This window comes from Heloderma suspectum, chromosome 1, assembly GCF_057233095.1.
Source record: "Heloderma suspectum isolate Gila_16-S chromosome 1, 16-S_ref, whole genome shotgun sequence".
Classification (NCBI taxonomy): domain Eukaryota; kingdom Metazoa; phylum Chordata; class Lepidosauria; order Squamata; family Helodermatidae; genus Heloderma; species Heloderma suspectum.
Window position 1 is genome coordinate 365277192 of NC_139458.1, and position 20919 is coordinate 365298110.

Genomic DNA, 20919 nt, shown 5'->3' on the forward strand with positions numbered 1-20919 from the left:
GGTTGTTTCATTAACTTAAAAAATAAAAAAAATGATTATAACAATTAGATTTACACACCACTACTATTTGACAACATTAAAACATAATTGTTTTGTTTTTAAAGAAAAGGACAATCCAAGCCAGGAAAATACTTGAAACTGAAATCAGAAAGGAGTTTTAAAGAAGAATTCACTTGCCTTATTAAATACAATTGACATCATGAAGAAATTCAGCAACAAGTTCTCAGAGAAATCTTTGTAGTCAAACTTGAAGAAGATTACAGTAAAGCTTAATGTAACGAACTGGTGAATGGGATTACAAAATGAAGACCGCAATAGCTTCATTCCCGCAATTATAATCAGAAAGATTTCACAGCTGTAAGAGGAAAAAGAAGAAAAGAAAAGAATCAGGCAAACTAGAATAGATACCAATAAAAGGTCTGTTTCTGTTTGGCTTAATTAATCTCCACAGAATGTTGCCCATTTATTTCTGCCATTAGCACCATTTCAAAATTTTGTTTATTGAATCTAACCACTACAACATGGCTTCCTAAAGCTGCTATTCCAAATTCCTTGAACAAATGTAATGTGGCCCAATCCGTATTATAAACAGCTGGACAACACTGCGTAGGAAACCCATATTCAAATCCTTGTTCTGCCATTAAACCCATTGGATGATTCTGGGCAAGTCAATGTTTCTCATCCCAACCACACAGCAGTCCTGCAAAGATGAAAATAAAATCCTTGGGAACAAAATCAACATAAATGATTAAAGGGCACATATCCATTTGTCCTAGTGACTTGTTTGGAAAGGCAGTCCCCCCCCCCCACCCACTTAGCACCGTACAGGGTCTTGGTCCTCAACAAAACGTGGCCACAGTGATCCACGCAGTGGTAATTTCAAGTTTGGACTATTGTAATGTGCTATCTGTAAGGCTGCCCTTGAGATGGGTTCAGAAGCTGCAACTAGTGTAGAATGTGGGTAGCTCAGTGGAGCTTCCTACCACACTCAGATGACTCCTGTGCTGAAAGTTCTGCACTGGCTGCCAATTAGTTACTGAGCCATGCTCAAGGTATTATTGCTGGTTTATAAGGTCTTAAACAGCTCAAGACCAGGTTATCTGAGAGACTGCCTTCTCCCATATAGACCACCATGGTCTTTATGTTCTGAGGCACAGGCCTTGCTTACTGTACCATACCCTACTGATGTTCACTTGGTTGTGATGTGGAGGAGGGCCTTCTCCATTGTGATGCCCACCATGTGGAATGATCTCCCCATCGAGATCTGGTGAGCTCCTAGTGTGGAGTGTTTTCACTGACAATTTAAGACATATTTGTTTGCCTGGGCATTTTCTTGACCATTAGCATTGCCAGCTACCCTTATATCTATTAATGATATGTTTTATGGTTTGATTGGTTTGATTCTATTTTATTATGATTTTACTTGTGAACTACTTTTGGATTTTTTAAAAAAATGAAAAGTGGCATATGTTTATAATAAATAATAAACAAACAAACAAAACATATTTTAAAGATGTACCCAAGAATTAAACTTATGTCCTCGAAGAAAGCACAGCACTTTACTTCTGCAGAGATCGTTATAACAGTTTTGGTATCAAAATACTGTTAGTACTAGAACATTAGAATATAGAGAAAGGTACTTGGTATACTTCCAAGAATTGTTGCTTTTATCTCTTAGGGCACAATCCTACGCATGTTTAGACGGAAACATGCTGGCTGGGGAATACTGGGAGTTGTAGGCCTTCTTTTTGTCTAAACATAACACAGAATGCACCCTTAGTAGACATAGGGCAGTATCCAACAGTGTCAATCCGCAAACTCAAAATAGTGCTGATGGGGCTCCTCTGAATCTTTCCATGGCACAAGTGGTTGCCCATTATACTTGTGCAAGCAGTTGTGCATGCAGTTGCACAACTGGTCGCATAACAGGTTACACAAGTGGAATGCACAATACGTTGCACAACAGGTTGCACAAGGTTTATGCAAAACCATTTGCGCAACTGTGCTTGTGCAAACATACCTTTAGTTGGATTCTCCTCCTGCGCATAGTTCGGAACCTAGTTTCCACTTCTTTGAAATCTTATATGCTCAAATAAAGTGATCAGCCTGTTGTGGGGAAAGTGGGCAATGATGGTGAATTTCTTGGAAAAAGGTAACAAACCACTTGTACTTACACAAGTGGGGCAGCTACAAGTCCAGGGTAGAAAGTAAATAGGAGGCTCATTGTCTGGATAGGACGCTTACTGAAGCCGTTCACCATCTTTCATACAGTGAGCCCAAGTGTGAACCTTTCCACCATTCTGCGTTAGTTATCTTTACCTCATTGAACGGAGCAATTTTTTTTGCACTAGTGGCATGCCTGTCCCACTCACAAATAGGTGTGTTTGGGCACTAACAGAGCCTTGCAGTGTCAAGATGATGCAGAAGCAAAAAGTGAACTCAGGGGAAGGAAAGAGGTCAAAGATGAAAAAACAGGGTTTCTTTTCACCCATGTGAACTGCAGATTTCTTTTGCTGGTCACAGTTGAAATTAGTCTTGTGAAAATAACATCACCCCAGAGAAGAGATGATGTGTGTCCTGCATACACAGCTTGATGAGGAAACTGTGACACTACCAGTATTTCCAAATTAAATTTAAACTAACCACAAAACAGTAGAATATTTTCTGCAATGAGTGACGCATGGAAATTCTTTCAAGACCTTGATGCAGGTTATGCTCCTGTCATTTCATCAGGGTATTCCAGCTGGATGGATTTAGGAAGATTTGAATTTGAACAGCACTTGTTCTTTGTTCTGTGTCCCCTCATGCAGATCTTTAGGTTTGCTAGAAATGAGGCTACTCCAAGCCATCAACTAAATGTTGCTATGTGAATGAAATGTCAGAAACTCTTTCTTGGGCTGTCGGAACTTCTTCTCCCATCCATACTTTCATTTTTGAAGGTAACATAAATAAGGAGAATATTGGTTCTGAACTTTCTGGCAGGCACACTTCCATGACAGGAGCTTGGTACACCTGAAGAAGAATGAGGGGGAAGGGCAAGGAGCAGAGCATCTCCAAGGGGGAGAAAAAATTACAGCTGTTCTAGCAGACTTGTGCAATTTGCACAAGCCAAATGTAATCCACCAGCAATACATGGTAGCCCACCTCCTTCTTCCTGCCTGACTAGTACTTCAAAAGGGCGGCGGGAGTAGATTATCAAGCACCTCTTGACTCACAATACATGGCTGTCAAGTGGCATCAGCTTGGTGGGTCTCAGGAGCTGCTGGACCTCTGTGGTGAACCACTGAACTGCAGGCAGCAGCTTCTCAGAGAAGAACCTTCTGAACTGACTCCACCCATCCAAGCTGACCATTGGATCATTTTAGGCAGGAAGGACTTCCTGTTCCAGCTCAGTATTGCTCAAGTAACGAGGTCTTCTTGAGCTCTGGTGTGTTCTTGTATATTATTCATTGGTCTCAACTTCTGGCTTACTCTTCAACTCTGCCTTCTGGTATGCCCTTTGGTCCTGACTGCTATGTTCTTTGGACCACAGTACAGGCTTGTCCGTCTAATCAAAGCTATGGTTTTCCCAGTAGTAATGTATGGCTGTGAGAGCTGGACTATAAGGAAGGCTGAGCGCTGAAGAATTGATGCTTACGAACTGTGGTGCTGGAGAAGACTCTTACGAGTCCCCTGGACTGCAAGGAGGTCAAATCAGTCCATCCTAAAGGAAATCAACCCTGAGTGCTCATTGGAAGGACAGATAATGAAGCTGAAGCTCCAATATTTTGGCCACCTAATGCGAAGAGAAAACTCCCTGGAAAAGACCCTGATGCTGGGAAAGACTGAAGGCAAAAGGAGAAGGGGACAGCAGAGGATGAGATGGCTAGATAGCATCACGGATGCAATGAATATGAACTTGAGCACGCTCCGGGAGAGAGCGCAGGACAGGAAGGCCTGGCGTGCTATGGTCCATGGGGTCACGAAGAGTCGGACACGACTGAACGATTGAACAACAACAACAACAACACAGGCTTGTCCCACAGCTCCTGGTTCCAAGCTCTTGGCTCACCTTAGTCTGCTGCCCATGACCCATCCCTGACAGTGAGTCACACACTGTGCAGGCCTGAGTTGTAGGCCCAGTGCAGACCTAACATTCTTAATTCAGCAAATTATGCATCATGACATATAAGCAACTTACTGTGGAGTTAATCCCTTATCTTTGCTGATTGAAAAAGCATCATTGGTAAGGGCATTCAGTATTATTGCCGGATACAAGACGTACTTTTCAAAACACTGAAGCCACACATAGAGTCTTTCAAACCACATTAAATGGGCAGCATCTGAAATTTTCAAAGAACACCACTTTGTCAAAATACTTGTAATGCAAATAACATCCATTAATGAGGAGGATTTTGTTCTATTCATCATGTACTAGACATATACTAGAATCCTAAAAGGTGCTTCTGATCATATGAGCAACTAGATGTTGGTTAAGCCTCAGATCACTGGCCAGTATTGCAGGCAACCCTGAATAAATAAGGAACAGATCAGAGCTCTGTAAGAGTGAGAATTAAATTGCAACTCTCAAAGCAACAGAAAATAACTGAGGAGAGCACAACAAAGAAAACTAGCTATAGCTAAGGCACACATTGCTGGAAACAAACAATAGCACTGTGAGGGCATAGCACCCAAATAATAAAGACATTAGAAACAACAAAAGAGTCTTGTGGCACCTTAAAAACGAACACATTTGTTTTGGCACAAGCTTTTGTGGACTATACCCCACTTCATCAGATGCCACAAGGTACTACAAGACTCTTTGTTGGTTTTGCTGCAATAGACAAACACAGCTACTCTCTGGAAAAAGAAATCAGAGGAATATAGGACAATAGCAGCTGTAGAAAAGGATTGATTAAGCAGACAGGAAACCCAACACATTACGAGCCAGAATAAGTTTTTCTTAGGGTGATTATTTTAATTCAGAGACGGGGCTTGGATGACATGTCGTGGTGCCCGCAGGTGCCAAACTCCATATGCAATCCCTGCTTGGGGTTTGTCGTGTCATGCGAACCCAGCAAGCATGGGTTAGGTGAGGGTTAAACAACTCTCGTTAATCCTAAAACAGACCATGGGTTACTGCGGGGATTGTTTAACCTTTGCATAACGGATGCTCACACAACATGACAACCCCTGAGCGAGGGTTGCATATTCAAAATGGTAACTGCATGCACCACAACCTCACCATGGGTTAAATAACCCACAGTGGGCTGTCATGTTGTGCAAACAGTCTCAGAGAGTCAAATTCTCATTCAAAAATGTGATGCATGCACGTGGCTTTCTTCCCCTTCTACTACTTCCCCTTCTAGTACATATCTTTGACCCAAGATTTCACTTTCTGAACTAAGTCCCCTGCTAACCACCCCATTCAAAATTGAACCCTAGCTTGAAATACCCTGAGTTTCCCATCTGGCCACAAACCATTGTCTTGATCATCTTGCTGGCTTTGGAAGAATATGTTTTAATAAACATTTTGGAAAACAATGCTTATTTTTGTACTGTATGAAGAACAAGCGTTTAATGGACTGTATCACAAACCTAATCTACTAACATGTAAAGCGCCTGGACGACTGCATCCCAAGGCTGCATTTTATGTGTATGCAATGTGATGCTGTTAGGCTATTCCTACATTGCTTTTAGGCCATTTCTACAATACCTACATTGTATTCTTTCCGGAGCCAGGTGAAGACCTTTTTATTTTCCCAGGCATTTTAACATTTTCGCTCTTTAAACTTTTAGCTTTGCTGTTTTAAATCTGTATTTTAAATCCCTGCATTGCTGCTAGGTTTTATTCTGGTTTTATTCTGGTTGTATTGTTTACTGTGGTTTTAATGTTATATATATTTTGTATTGTTTTATTGTGTGCTTTTTGGTTTTAATTTTTGTGAACCGTCCAGAGAGCTCCGGCTACTGGGCGGTATAGAAATGAAATAAATAAATAAATACATTTCAAATATGTTCTGGTTGCCAAGATTGTATTTTCAGCTGGAATTAAAATAATTAAGGAGAGCTATGCCTCCTTTACTCTCTCTCTCCTTTGATGTTCTGTAATAAACATTGAGCTGCAAATTTCATTTTAATTTCTTGGGTACGATTTGGTATCTAGGATGTTGTTTTGAAATGAATTGCTCTACAGACACATTTCCTCACGCCCCTCCCCTAAGGACATTTAACTTTATAATGCATCATTCAAATATATATATATATATATATATTTATGGCAGAGAATCAATTGTCGGGTTGGTTTTGAGAAAGGACTGAGGTCACACAAGCCCCCTATTTTCTGACATCTTTATCTTCTAACACATCAAAAGCACACATTGAAAGTGATTAAAGCACAGACCCATCAAAAGTTGTCAGCAAATCTCTAAATTGGAGCAAGAAAAAGGAAGGTTGCTGAAGAATAACCAATGTTATCAAAGACAAGGTGGCTCCTAGCTGAGAGATTTTCAGGACAACTGGAAAGAAGTGTCTGAATAAAAACATGTACAGCTATTCCTGCTGCTTAAGGAACCACTGGCTGAGCTTGGTATATACCGTATTATCTACAATATGACTTTTTTCATTCAAATTTAAGATTTCTCATGAGACTACAATGCAGGAAATTAAAATCACAGGTTCCTATGTGCATCTCACTCAAACTTTGTTCTCCTTCCAAATAGCTGAAAAATAATTCTGCCAGAAATTTAAATGCTGAAATACACTTTAAGGGATAGGGCCTAATTTATTTATTTTTATTTTCTAAAAGATGTCATGCATATACGGCACAAAGCTGATTAAGGGAGCAACCCTATGGCTGCTAGACAGTGCCTAGATGGCCATAGGCTATGGTGTTTTCCAGGAACCGACCTCAGAGCTGAGCACTGAGGTCGGTTCCCAGAGAACTGACCTCCCCCCACTTCCACACTGCCTCGGAGGCAGCACGGAACAGCCCCATCCTCCGCACTCGCAAGAGGAGTGCAGACCGGCCAGAAAGGGGCGGGTCTTGGGGCGTTCCGGGGTGGGGAGAGCATAGCTTCCTGTACGACACATCCTATGTGTTGTACAGCAGCCTCCTTCTCTGCTCTGTGGTCCTGCAGCTGGACAGCCGCAATTGGCTGTCTAGCTGAAAAAGCAGGGCAGGAGGAATGCGGAGGGAATGATCCCCTCCGTGCTTCTCCGGCCCTGCTTTGGATAGGCGGTTTGGAGGCAGCCGCCTATCTCGATAGGATTGCACCTTAAACCTCATGCACTTAATAAGAGTTATAAGGCCCAATACAGAAAACAGAACAAAAGTCCAAAGGCAGAATAACTACAGGTGGCCAGAGAAATTGGCTAACATAAATGGGGAATACAGATGGTTCTAAACAATGGGAGCAACCCACCACACTCACTCCTATAGCACAATATCCATTCATGCCAATGGATCCTGTACTGAATCCCTGCTAGGCCTCTAGGAAATTGTACTGCAGCATGGCCTAGTTGGTTGAGGTCACAGAAATAATACATATTCATTATTAGTCACATCTTCCCTGACAGCAGCCTACATGCAAGACTATATAAGCTGTGTGTGTGTGTGTGTATTTGTATGTATGTGTGTGTATTCCTACAAAAACCTGGCTACAGCAATTCAGCGTTACTACTTTGCATTGCCAATCTTTATTTTTAAAGCCTATTTTCCATAAATTCTTCTGTCCATTTTAGTTATTGCTAATGTCAAAAATATGATAAAAACAAACGAAGACCTAGCACACACAGAAAATAGAAACCCGTAAGCAAGAGCCAGCTGTCAAGGAGAAAGAATATATTCTGACCCATATTATTTCTTTCCCGTTGTTCCTGCCCTGTCTCCTCCACCTTGTTGCTCAGTGATGGTGCTTGCTGGAGCCTTCCTCCCCAGGTAAATGCAGCAATCTAGTTTCCCTTGAGGAAGGTACTAGCACCAAAAGCAGAAGTAGCTGTGCACACAGGCTGTGGCTGCTGGATGTGTCCAGAAAACTACCTCAAGTCAGAGCTTTATAGCTCTCAAAATGTTTTAGATTTTTTTTTTAAAAAATGAGATAAATTACAGCACCTTTGGATATAATTACTTTTGGTTTTGATAGAGGAGAAAAACTTTAGGACAGGGAAAGGCAGCCTGATGCCCTCCAGATGTTTTGTACTACAACTCTCATAGTCCCTAATCATTGACCATACTGGCTGGCACTGAGGAAAGCTGCAGTCCAAAACATTGGGAGGGCAACCGGTTGTCTACCCCTGCATTAGGAGGTGCTGTCAATAAGCACCAAGAGAAAGGCGAGGGAGCAGGGAAGAAGAGGAGGAATAAACCAGGCTGAGATATCCCCTTCCTCCTTGACCCGCCCTCTCACTTGTCAGCTGCCCCTCACGCACTAGTGTTCCAATCTCAGCATGCAGAGGGGTTGGATAGTGACTCTTGCCATGTATAGAAGAGGATCATGAAATACAGCAAAACTTATTTGAGAATGTTTTAACCGTCTGCACATCAGCTTTTGAAAGTATTCATTTAATGAAGAAATTTATTGTTAAATGATTGTCACTTAAACTTTTGAAATATTTGTTCATGTTAATGGGAAACATTCCATGTCCTGAGAATGTTAATGAGAAACATTTCCAGAAGCCCATTAGAACTCATTGAGCTAAGACCTTGATTAATTTCCCAGTAATAAATGTTTCTTCTGCTGGTGTGCCAAAAATAAATTAGTAGGGGGTTATTTGTTATTAATTCAGTAAATCAATATCATCTACTTTAACAAAATCTGAGTAGGCTGCTATCCTATACTAACTTATTTGAGACATACAGAATGTATTGTGTTTGCTTTGGGGTGATATCCAATGGACAAAAAATTTATACTTTTATCTTAAATCTCAAAAATTGCATTTCACTAAAACACAAACCACAGGACTTGCTAAAATTGTATTTATCAAAATGTTGCTCAAATAGCTCCCATGGGCCCCTCTCCTCCCCACCCCCAGGAATGCCCCATTTTCTCCTTCTCTGTGCTCTGTGTTATGAGCACAGACAGGCATGGAGGGGCAGCCGCGGCATTTCTCTCTGCCCCGGCTCTGAGAGGGAGGAGGCGAGGAGTATGGTTTCCTGGCTATAAGTTCGTAGCGCTGTCTATGAGCTTTAAGCTGGGAAACTGAGAAACCCTATCTCCCCCAGATGCTGTCTAGGTGACATAGGATTGCTCTCTAAATCAATAGGTTGTAACAAATTAATCATTAGAGAATTTCTGAGTATAAGAGTCTTGTTTGAGTCATACAAACCATGAGGGAGATGTATTGCAGTATTGTGATCTAAGTCCCTAAAGGAGTCATTTTGAGATTTTAAAGATTGCAAGCAATTAGATGAAAATCGAAACGGGGTGCACGTATGCACACTCTGCAGGGGTTCTATTCAGAATGGAATCTACAGGGAAATATTTTTGTGAGAGTCCACTTTGGCTAATTTTACTGTGAAACTGGCAAAGAGAATTCAAATCAGCTGGATTCTCTTCCAATCTCTCCTCCTCTTTCTGGTGTCTCTATGGCAAGTACTGAGAGGTTACTGCATATCTCCAATATGCTATTATTCCTGTACCAGGCAACTGATTTTTTCTATAAAATGGAAAAAAGTACCCATTTTCTGTGTGTTTTCAGTTCCCTTTGTCCTCTGCGAACAATAATAGCTCATAACACACACTGATGTACAAAAATTTCACATCAATGTTAATATAAAATATATAGCCAGCCTCATGTAAAACATGGGGAGGCAAGGTTTGACGCACCTCTTACTTCTCTCTGCCGATATTCTTTATTGTTAAGGATCGGGTGGGCGATCCACATCCACGGGTGGTGTTTGCGAAGCTGCGGAAGTATGTAGTGTGTTATGAATCCCACAGTCCATGCTAAAGCGAAAAGCACAAGGCTGAGAAATGGCTGAGTTAAAAGGAAAAGAAAGGGGAAAGAAACTGAATCTCATTTAAAGACAATGCTTTAAGTACCACAAAATATTTTTTCAATCCAAAACATCATGATTTTCCTGAAGCTTTCTCATTCAAGAATTGCCCATTTTTATTTTGAAAAATATACGCTGGTAAATGTAGCAGGTGAGGAGCAGATGGGGGACTGAGAAATTGAAAGCAAAATCAACTCCGTTTTCTTTTTATAATGTGCTTTATTATACAAAATGTACTGATAGTTCTTGATACCTCAAGAAAAAGAAAAGAAATGTTGCTGTAGGATTCTACCCACCTCTGCAAAACATTTTGTTTGTACATTCACATCCTAAGGAGTCCATTGTGCTAGGTGATAAAACACAGAAAATGTCTCATAAGGGAATGCCACTGGAATGTGAGACCAGAAACTCAGATTATGCCAGCTACAAGGATACAGTGCAAGGAATTCTTCAAAATCTTTTCCATGACAAATATTAACAGAAGCCAGAAAGCAAGGCCAATAAGAACTGGAGTATGTACAACGGCCTCTGTGTAGAAGTCACATGAAACTGTTACTGTACGGCAGATGATCCTTATGTTTGCAATAATGTGTGGAACAACTTCCTCTTTGTGTGGACAGTTCTAGACCATCACCAAAGACTCCTGGCCAAAGCCGGCAGTGACATCAACACTCCACATAATGGCCTTGTGTGGGCATAATGCTAAACTATGGATAAATGATATGTGAGCAAGCCATGGGCTCACCTATGTGCTCAAATCTTCCTGGAGACTGGAAACATACAATCAGCATTACATCCAAACCCTAAATTGTGTTTCATCTTAACTATGGTTTATTGCAGCAATCCAGCTTCACAAGCCACAGTTTCAAGTAAACATCCACAACGCAAAACTTCACTTTGGAGTTGTTTTTCTTTCTTTTCTTTTTTACTTCTGGTTGCTTTTTGCCTCCCCCACTACCTTCAACCGAAACCTCAACTGTGCCTTTCCAAAGACAAGGCACAGTTCTTGTCAAGGCAAGAGACAAGGGCCTCTCTGTCGCTGGGAGAGAGATGAAGCAAAGCCCATCATTCCCATTGCTTTTACTCTACTGAAGAGACCTGCTTAGAGTGACTGCTCTCACTCTTTTGGTGGCTGCCTAGATCAATTTATAAGATTCGGTTCCTTTACTCATCAGGAATGGTTGACCCGATAGGCTTTCCAGATCCAAATCCTGGTCCAAATCCTGAGGTGGCTTCTGTACTTCGAATTCCAGAGAAGTGAGAATGTTGCCACCAGTGGTTTTCCCATCATAGTACTATAGTGTTGGGAAAAGCCATACATGGTAAAATTTTCTATTTGATGAGACTCTTAAAGAAGCAGGAGCTTTTCCCATTTGTTATTTCTTAGTTACCCCTTTCTTCAACTCCATGCCTCCATCACCATTGTTTCCTCAGAAACAATCCTACACTTCCTTTAGCCACTCTGCCTCTTAGCTAATCTCTCTGCTGGCTCAGCACTCCAGCCTCTCTCTGCCTCATTCTGAAAACACACGATCTTTCCTGCCCTCTTTTGTAAGCCCCTCACCTACTTAATTCCCTGTCTCCCCTGCCCTTCTTATTTGCATGCCTCTGTCTCTTTGTGCTATCCCTCCTTTAAATGTTTTTCTTTGTTCAATTTGTTCTCCTCTTCCTGCTTTTTAGTTCCCTGCTCTTTAGCTTCTGTATCCTTCACCTCCTTGCAGGGCCTCTCCCCACAGTCCTTAGTCTCCCTATCTTATCTAAATCGTTCCTCCTGTCCTTAGCCAGGGCAAGGCTTTACTCAAACTAACCTTTCACTTTAACTCATGAAAGTTTGACAGGTGTGAATATCCCATGGATGACAACTTTCATCAGCATTCAGAATGTTCATAAACATTCCAAAACATTACATTAGTTCAACCAATTTGTGCCAGAGGCATTGTTACTGAGGTACAAAATCTCTTAGAACATTATAATATAGATTACTACGTATTTATAACTAGATTCTTGTGTGTGAAGTGATATGAAACTCCCATTACTTCTTACAAGCAAATATATCTTCTACTCCCCTGTCTTCTGTAGTAGTCTGTTATATTATTGCATTGCTTTGAATTACAGGGATAATTATATCTTAGGAAATAATGTAGGAAGAAAGAATTATAATACCTACCCCTAATGACAAGAAAACAGTACTGGCACTGACTGCAAATGATAGCACGGCAGCCACAGAACACACAATGAGATCTGACTTCAAAGTTTCCCTCTGTGAACATAATTTTTAAAACATAAAAACTCAAGTAAAGACCATTTTGACTTGCTAAATTAAACTACTCCATCCTCAGCAGCTGACAGTTGCATTATAATTATATCATTTACTGCTTTAAAATATGTTCTCCATCAGCACTTGCCCAGCAACACTTACTCAGTGTTCAGACAAAAATATTGGTAACACTTTTATACCCACTAGCTCTAATACAAGAGACTTTGAAGCAAAAACACCATTTATCCCCCACCCGTGGTGTCCACAAGTCTTTGAAATGACTGGAGTTTGTACAGAAGCAGTACTTAATGGGCTCAGTGGAGTCAGAATAGGACAGGGAGACCTGAATTCAAGTCCCCACTCAGCCATAAAGCTTACATTGGTCCAGTCTCTTTCTCTCAGCCTAACCTACCTCACAGGGTTATTGTGAGGATAACACAGGATGCAGGGAATAAATCCAAGGGTGTGACTGAAATTTAATAAATGAATAAATGCTTCCTTGAGTTCCTTGGAGGAAGGATAGAAATGTAATAAATAAATAAATAAATAGGTAATTTATTGAATGCTAATGAGAACTGTCCATAATTTTAAAGTGGCAAAATTTTCTTAAATTCTGACTTGAGTATTCTTTACATAGTGAATGCTTTCACAGTAGTGCATGCTATCCTTCATGGGTTTGCTTTGGGGTAGCACATCTTCAGTGTCTTCAGATATACTTCTTTCGCCTTGTGGTGTACCGAAAGTTCTGCCAGTGTAGCGAGGCTTCCAACAAATCCTAAATTCAACACTGAGCAAGCAGATGACTGGTCTCACAGTGGGACTTCCCAGCCTGCCAGAGCAGATCTGGCTGCGGGGTGTACAGCGGGTTGTAAATGGGAGAGGAAAACCATTCTGCCGGAGGTTTCTGTTCTGCTGGTGGACAGACACCACTGGACGCAACCTGATAGCCCCTCAGCTAGCAGAACCCAAGTACAGGATTGCACCCTTAGAAGGAAAACATTAATGAAACTATTTAATACTACCAGCCCTAATCCAGCAAGTATAGAAGGCTTTCCAGTCATGCAGATAGGTTGAAGAAGTGCATCTAATGCACATTTGAAGTGAAGGGTGTATCCAGATGCACATTGTCACTGCTCTGAATGTTATTGGTGGGAGGTGTATTCTCATTTGCATTACAAATCAGATGGAAATGCACATCCCCATCCGCTCTGCTATGCCACTAGACATGTGCGACGGAACCACGCAGTGTGACTATGGATTTGGCCCACTGCGTATGGAGTATTCATAACTGTAAAATAGTTGGTAATAATAAGTCTGATGGGAGGATAGCTTGGGTTGTGAGTTTGTATAAATTAGACTTAAAAAAAATGCTTACACTTTCTTCCCAGCCTTATACAAAGAAAACGTCTCATAAAGCTAGCCCATACCTGACAGATTAAACTGTGGGATTCTTCTTCTTACATTTAATTGGGGTTCTTTTTGCTCTGTACAAACTGTTATAGTCACTGGTTCTCTACTGTTGATACTTACAAGCCAGAAAAGAAGTTGGGTTTGAATGTAACACATGAATACCCTTAGGCTGTTGGTTATACAGTAATTGTCCATGCAGTTGCCTATGAAATTAATTATAAAGCTAGGAAGCTTCATCCCCAAAGTTGAATGGTCAATTATCCAACATAGCTGCTTTGTATTTCTAGTCACCAGGCTGACAAATTGTTCCAGTGCCATTCAAGCAACTAGAGTGTAGCAGAGCTCACTGGAAAATGCAATGTAAGTTACTTCTAATATGGAGGGGAAATTACAGAGATTTACATTAAATAGTAAATCCCTCTGGATTCATCTTAAGGAGTGGACCAATTATCTTCAGCTCAAAAGGTATTGATTTCAAGAGATCCAACTTAAAATAAATAGTATCCACAATATACTTTGCATATGTGCAAGTGTAATAATATATAATAATATAAGGCATAAAAATAATACCATTATATTACTTCTCTCACATGCTAGTTTCAGTTTATCATTTAACGCTTCTACTTGATGCAACTTGACTCTGCAATAATCATAATCATAGAATCACAGAGTTGAAAGGGGCCATTAGGCCATCAAGTCCAACCCCATGCTCAGTGCATTTTTACTTTAGTTTAACCCCTGACAGATGGCTGTCCAGTCTTTGCTTGAATATTGAGAGCCCACCACCTCCCTAGGCAGTTGGTTTCATTATCCGACTACTCTATTAGGAAGTTTTTCCTGATGTTCAACCAAAATCTTCCTTCCTGTAACTTAAGCCCATTATTTCGTGTCCTATAATTTTGGATGATAGAGAACAGGTTTGTGGCCCTCTTCTGTGTAACTTCCCTTTGAGTACTTGAAAAGTGCTATGATATTCCCCCTCAGTCTTCTCTTCTCAAGACTAAACATTCTGAGTTCCTTCCATCTTCCCTCGTAGGACTTAACCTCTAGTCCTCCGATCATCTCTGTTGTCTTTTTCTGAACTCGTTCCAATTTATCTAAATCCTTCTTAAACTGTCGTGTGTATAGCTGGACACAGTATTCAAGGTGAGGTATGACCAGCACAGAGTAGCATGGAGCTGAGTGGAAAGACAGGTTGCTTACCTGTAACTGTAGTTCTTCAAGTGGTCATCTGTGCATTCACACATATGGGCTCTGTGCCTGCACAGAGTCTCGATTTGGGAAAAACTTCTACAGCTGAGGTGTTTTAGGTGGGAACCCAACCACCACCACCACCACCATCTACTGCGCATGTCGCTGCGGTTCCTGCCTATTCCCTCAGTTCTCGAGACCGACATAGATGCCTTGGAACCAAAAGGAAACACACTTCAGTACAACCCGTCAGACAACATTGACACCGAAATGGGGATGGTGGGTGGGTTGTGCACAGACGACCTCTCGAAGAACTACAGTTACTGGTAAGCAACCTGTCTTTCTTTTTTGTGGTCTCTGTGCATCACACATATGGGTGACTAGCAAGCTGACTTACTGGAGGTGGATCGGTGTCCTGGGTAAGTATCAATGACAGAACAGAGCATCCGAGCGCTGCATCAGCCTTCAAGCTGACATCCAAGTGGTAGTGCTGGATAAAAATGGACGGAGTGAACCAGGTTGCCGCCCAGTAGAGATCCAGAAGGCTGTTCCCTTGTCGAAAGCAATCAAGGTTCCAACTGCCCTAATGGAGTGTTCACAGATCAGTGCCGATAATTTGAGGCCAGCCAGTTAGTATGCTAACCTTATGGTTTTAACAACCCATGATGAGAATCACTGAGATGAAATGGGCAGTCCCTTGTGATATCCACCATAACACACAAATAAGCGGGGAAATTTACGAACAACTTTGTTCTGTCCTTATAAAAGGCTAAAGCTCTCCTGATCTCTAATCCATGCAAAGTCAACTCCAAAGGACTAGAGGGCATTGGAAAAAAAAAACTGGCAGAACAATGTCTTGTTTGAGATGGAACTCAGTCACCACCTTTGGTTCGAAGGAGACATCAAGGCACAGAACGACCTTATCTTTATGAAAAACAAAGTAAGGAGCATCTACTCGAAGCGCACACAACTCACTAGCCCTCCTGGCTGGTGTAATTGCTACAAGGGATGTGTTAGATGTGGATCATCCCTTCCCATTCACAATCAACACCACATGACAAGTTTCAGGCTGTCAGTAATTTATTTTGCTAGGAACTGGCCTCTTTACAAATGCAGATTCTAGGAACACTCTCAGACTGCCTTAGGCCCTAAACCACTAATCTGCGATCCCTAATAGAGTTGCCGACAGTTTGGGCGTGAACCTCTCATGGCCAGACTTGCTTCACAGTGATGCCCCTCCCTTAGGGTGGCTCCCTCCTACGATGGCTTCCAAGAGTGGCTATCCTGGCTGAGCGTCAAAGCCCTGCCCCTAACTTTTCCCGCTTGGCTTTACAACGTACCCTAGTGTCTCTCAAGTCACACCCCTCCTCCAAAACTTGAGTTCTCACGGTGGAGGGAGGGGGCAGCAACTTAGCCTGGCACATCTGTTTGTCAAGGTCTTCAGAGGAATCTCTCCCGGCGTGTTGGCTCATTAGGGAGGTTCCCTCCCCTGGCCTCTGATCTAATTGTTCCAACTCTGATTCAAAGTCAGAGCTGTCAGAAATCTCAAGGCACTTGGACTCATCCCTGACAGAATGCCACCTTCCAAGACAATACACGTAAGTCTATCTTAGCCATAGGTTCAAATGGTTTTGAAGATAAAGCTTTCGGTACAACCGACAGGCTCCGTATCGGTACCGTAGGATGGACTGGGATACTAAATTGTGGACTCCCCTTAGAAACTTCTTGACCAACAGGTGTGAAAAAACAGAAAATCCCTCAACAGAAGGGTGAAGAAAGGAAACCTCAGCAAGATAAACACAAAGGGAAGATAACCGGAGTCCTTTTTCAAAGAGGTCAAGCAAAAACACTAAAATCTGGCGAATGCCACATCGTAAAGGATCAGAATTCCTCTCAGCTGTGAAAGCCTTCCGTTTCTTTGAATAGGATGCATGCACTGCCAACCTCTGAGCAGCATCAAGTACTTTCTGCAGCGCAGTCAGCAAAATTTCCTCATCACATTCTCCATGCTGTCATGCACAGTATCATTAGTTCTGGGCGTCATACCCGACCATGTTGTTGGGTGAGGAGCAATGGGATTGATGGGAGTCTGAGATAGTGTTTCTGCGACAACCGAAGAAAGGGGGCAAACCACATCTGCCTGGGCCACCACAGGGTGATTAGTATGCACTGCGATCTGTCAAATCCGATCTTTGCTAATACCTGTGTTATTAATGGAGTTGGTGGAAACACATAAAACAATCTCCCATTCCACTGCAGAGTGAAGGGATCGCCCATCAAACCCCGGCTGCAGCCAGCACAACTGCAGAATGCAGTGCAGACAGCACTGTCTCTGGTGAAAAACAAATCCACTGTCAGGGTGCCCCAATGGCTGAACAGAGTCACTAGAACTCCCCTGTCCGTCTCCCACTCATGAAAGAACAGAGGCAAGTGACTTAGGTGGTTGGCAAGCACGTTGCTGGTCCCAGCAACATGAACAGCCACTAGTCCGATCTGATGTTCCACACACCAGTGAAGAATCTGTAGCGTAAGCATGAAGGGGGGCAGGTTTGGTCCCACCTTATTTATTCAAATAGGTGACCACCATGGTGTTGATTGGTGTCACTTGGACTAGCCTGCCCACAAGGTCTACTTCAAATGCTCTTAGCACTTCTGTACTGCCTGCAACTCCAATAAATTGATATGGTTTGCTGCCCATGCACCAGTAGACGTGAGCAATGGGCTCCCCATCCGGAGAGCGAAGCATCTGTGGTTACTGCTCTGGATTGGGAGGGTTGCAACAATCATAGAATCATAGGGTTGGAAGGGGCCTATAAGACCATCAAGTCCAACCCCCTGCTCAGTGCAGGAAGGCTGCGGTCTCCCATCCAAGTACTAACCAGAACTGACCCTGCTTAGCTGCTGAGATCAGATGAGATCAGGCACATCCAGCCCTTTGCTTGTGACATACCTCTCATCAGATTGTGCAGTACAGTCCACCAATTAAGTAATTGCTTCACCTCATGTGGTAATTGTAGGCGGATGTGACAAGCATCCTGCTCAGTGTTGAAATTCTTCAGGAACCAAGCCTGCAAGAGCCTCATCCAAAAACACCGTCATTCCCGCCATAAACCCGAGAAGGCGCTGAACCTGAAAGACTAAGACAGTTCATCAAGTGTGAAGTTTGATAGTGAGGGCAGGACTCCAGAACCACTCCGATGAACAGGATCCTCTGTGTCGGCTGCAATTTGGACTTCCCAACTGATGACCAGCCCTAAACTTGTCAGAAGGGTGCAAGTTACTTCCATTGACTTACGCAGCTGATCCTAGGTGGGTGCTACCAGCAGCCTCTCATCAATGTATGGGTAAATTTCTACTCCCTTCACATGCAAGGGAGCACAGATGATGGCCATGCACTTGTTAAAGACCTTCGGAGCAGTGGTGAGGCCAAAGGCTAGCACACGAAATTGGTAGGCATCTGGTCTCTGAGATCAATGGAGGTGAACCAATCTCCCTGAGAAAGGAGGGGAAGAATCAATGTCAGGGAAATCATATGAATTTCCTGGGAGTGATGTAAGTGTTCTGGTCCCTCAGAGCCAGGATTGGACATAGCTGCCCATCCCTTTTCGGTACCGTGAAGTATCTGGAATAAAACCCATTGAGTAGGTGGCTGCATGGGAAGAGTTCAATTGCCCCTTTTTCTAAAAGCATCTCTATCTCCTGGTGCAGTACTGGAGATGGGACAGTCACTTTCACAGTACAGACAGGAGGAGGAGTGTCGAACTTGATCCTGTACCCACATTGGGCAATTGAGAGCATCCAGGAATCTGACGTGATTTCTTTCCAAACAGGGAGGAAGGGGGACAGCACCAAAGATGGGGAGATGAGCCAAAGGACAAAGAAAGGTGGAGACAGAGCCAAAGCTGCCGCTTACTCCCTCCATCAGTTTTAGGTTGGGAACTTCTGAACTTGGATGACAGATATTGCCTGCAAGAAGTTTGCCTTTGCCACATGTGTTGAAAGGTGGCTTGCTGAGGCTGAAATTGACTGGGAGATGGCTGGTACCAGTGCCTCTGCCAAGGCTGCTGTTGTTGTTGTTGCACAAACCCCATTCACTATGCCATAGTGCGAGGTTTGTATGGAGTCTAGTACTTCATTGGTCTTGGTGTTAAAAAGGCCTTGCCCATCAAAGGGCAAATCCTCAATTCTTGAATGTGCCTTCTGTGAAAGGCCAGCAGATCTCAACCAGGCATGCCAATGCAACACAATCACTCCAGCAAGCACCTTGGAGCCACAATCACTCCAGCAAGCACCTTGGTGCCTTGCTTTATGAATCTGTTGCCTGGATAGCATTAGAGCTTCATTTGGAACAGGTGAGCCAACTCTTTTTTATCATCAGGAAGATGCTCAAAAAGTCTGCTGACCTTGTCCCACACTAGGAGTTGATATCCTTACATTGCAGATTGGTAGTTAGCGACCTTGAGACCCATTAATGCTGAATAATACACATACCTGCCCAACAGATCAAGCCAACGGCGCTCTTTATCAACTGGAGAAGAGTGCTGTTAACAAGATTTTCCCAAAACTGCCTCCACTATGACAGAATTAGGTGCTGGGTGCTGAAACAAAAATTCAGCCTCCACTTCCTGAACTTCTTACAATCCTTCTAGGCATTTGGACAAGGGCAGCATAGACGATGGACTCTTCCACAATTGCTTGATTACTGTCAACAATGCTGGTAGCATAGGAATTGCAACTGGGCACACTGAATCCATACTAACAGTGTCAAATACTGTTTGCTGAGCTGTTTGCTAAGTCTATAGTCCCAAAGATTGTGCCATCCTGAGAAATTGGTCAGCAAACTCACCCAAATCTTCCGATGGTGAGATGGTGTGCTGTGAAGCAACTGCTATGTCATGTGACGAAACAGAAGGTTGACAAAATAGAGGGTTGACAAGAAGGTGAGGTTGATTATGAGAGATATCCCTCAGATACAGGAGATTCAGCTAGTTGTGGTTGAGGACTAGACAAGTCCCCAGCCTACATCTCAGCTAGTATAGGGCGGTCAGTGACTTCCTGAGACAGAAGACCTGATAGATCCTTCAGGGAGCAGCTGACTGTGGAGTTAGTTGCATAGAAACCTCAACCCATGATGTTCACGGTAACGATGGTGCAACAGGAATTGAAGGAACTGGAGGTGGTGCCAGCAGGTCATCGATGGCTATGCCAGGTCTTGGTACCATGGCCAGAGGTCTTTGATAATAATGCTCTTCCCTGGTGGATAGAGAAGATGCCTCTTATTTCCGAGGGATTAGTAGAGGGGTCAAGAAAGTGCCCTTAGCCTTGGGTGGTCCCGATACGGAGGCCAAATAGTAGCGGTCATCGCCTAAATACTCCCATCGTGGATAATGTCAATCCCAGAAGGAGTCCGATCACTCTCCTTCCCAATAACATGTTGGACCACCAGGAAAGTCCCAATCTGAGTGTCGATCCCAGCCACGTGGCGAACGAGATTGATCCTGTGTATGGTAATAGGAAGGCAGATATCCACAGGCAGAAGACATTGAGAACATCAAGTCTGGTGACCCATTTCGTCAGTGCCACACCACAGATCTCCACCGTGAAGCACAATGTACAGGGGGAGGTGCCGGTGAAGGATACCTTATCTCGTCTTCTGAGGCTGGTGCAACCTGGCAGGTACTGAGTTCAGGTGCCAGAGTCAACTGAACAATGGGAGAAGACAGCATTGGTGGGGCCAGAAGTATCACTGCTGCAACCAAAGCCAGTCAAACCCGAAGGCCAGAAGCCCGATCTGGAGACTTGTACTGACCATGGGTTGGAGAAGGCTCCCCCGTAGCAGACTCCGATATAGCCAGCTGGTCCCGACTCTCCTTTGAAGGGTTTTTAGAGGCTTTCCTCTTTTTCTTTTTGGGTTCAGCAGCCCCCAGACTGGCCTGCTTAGAGGTCTTAGCCTTCTTAGTTTCTTGGCTAAGGCCAGTGTTAGGGATCGACCTGGTGTCGGTGACAAGTCCAGCATGCCTGAAATGCCTGGAGTGGGACACTGAGTGGAGTTATCTCCCATTTGAGCAGACAGCAGGACAGATAA

The 20919-nt window shown here is 43.0% G+C and overlaps 1 protein-coding gene across 1 annotated transcript in view; it reads right to left on the bottom strand.

Moving 5' to 3' along the window:
- The window catches only part of PCNX2 (pecanex 2), a 164135-nt gene that overhangs the window by 66728 nt on the left and 76488 nt on the right, over positions 1–20919 (bottom strand). Inside the window, exons 18-21 of the mRNA XM_084828140.1 lie at positions 12144–12236; positions 9807–9957; positions 4181–4322; positions 178–355 (exon numbers count right to left, since the gene is read on the bottom strand). Of these exons, the coding sequence (XP_084684266.1) occupies positions 178–355; positions 4181–4322; positions 9807–9957; positions 12144–12236 (564 nt within the window). The remainder of the gene's footprint in view (positions 1–177; positions 356–4180; positions 4323–9806; positions 9958–12143; positions 12237–20919) is intronic.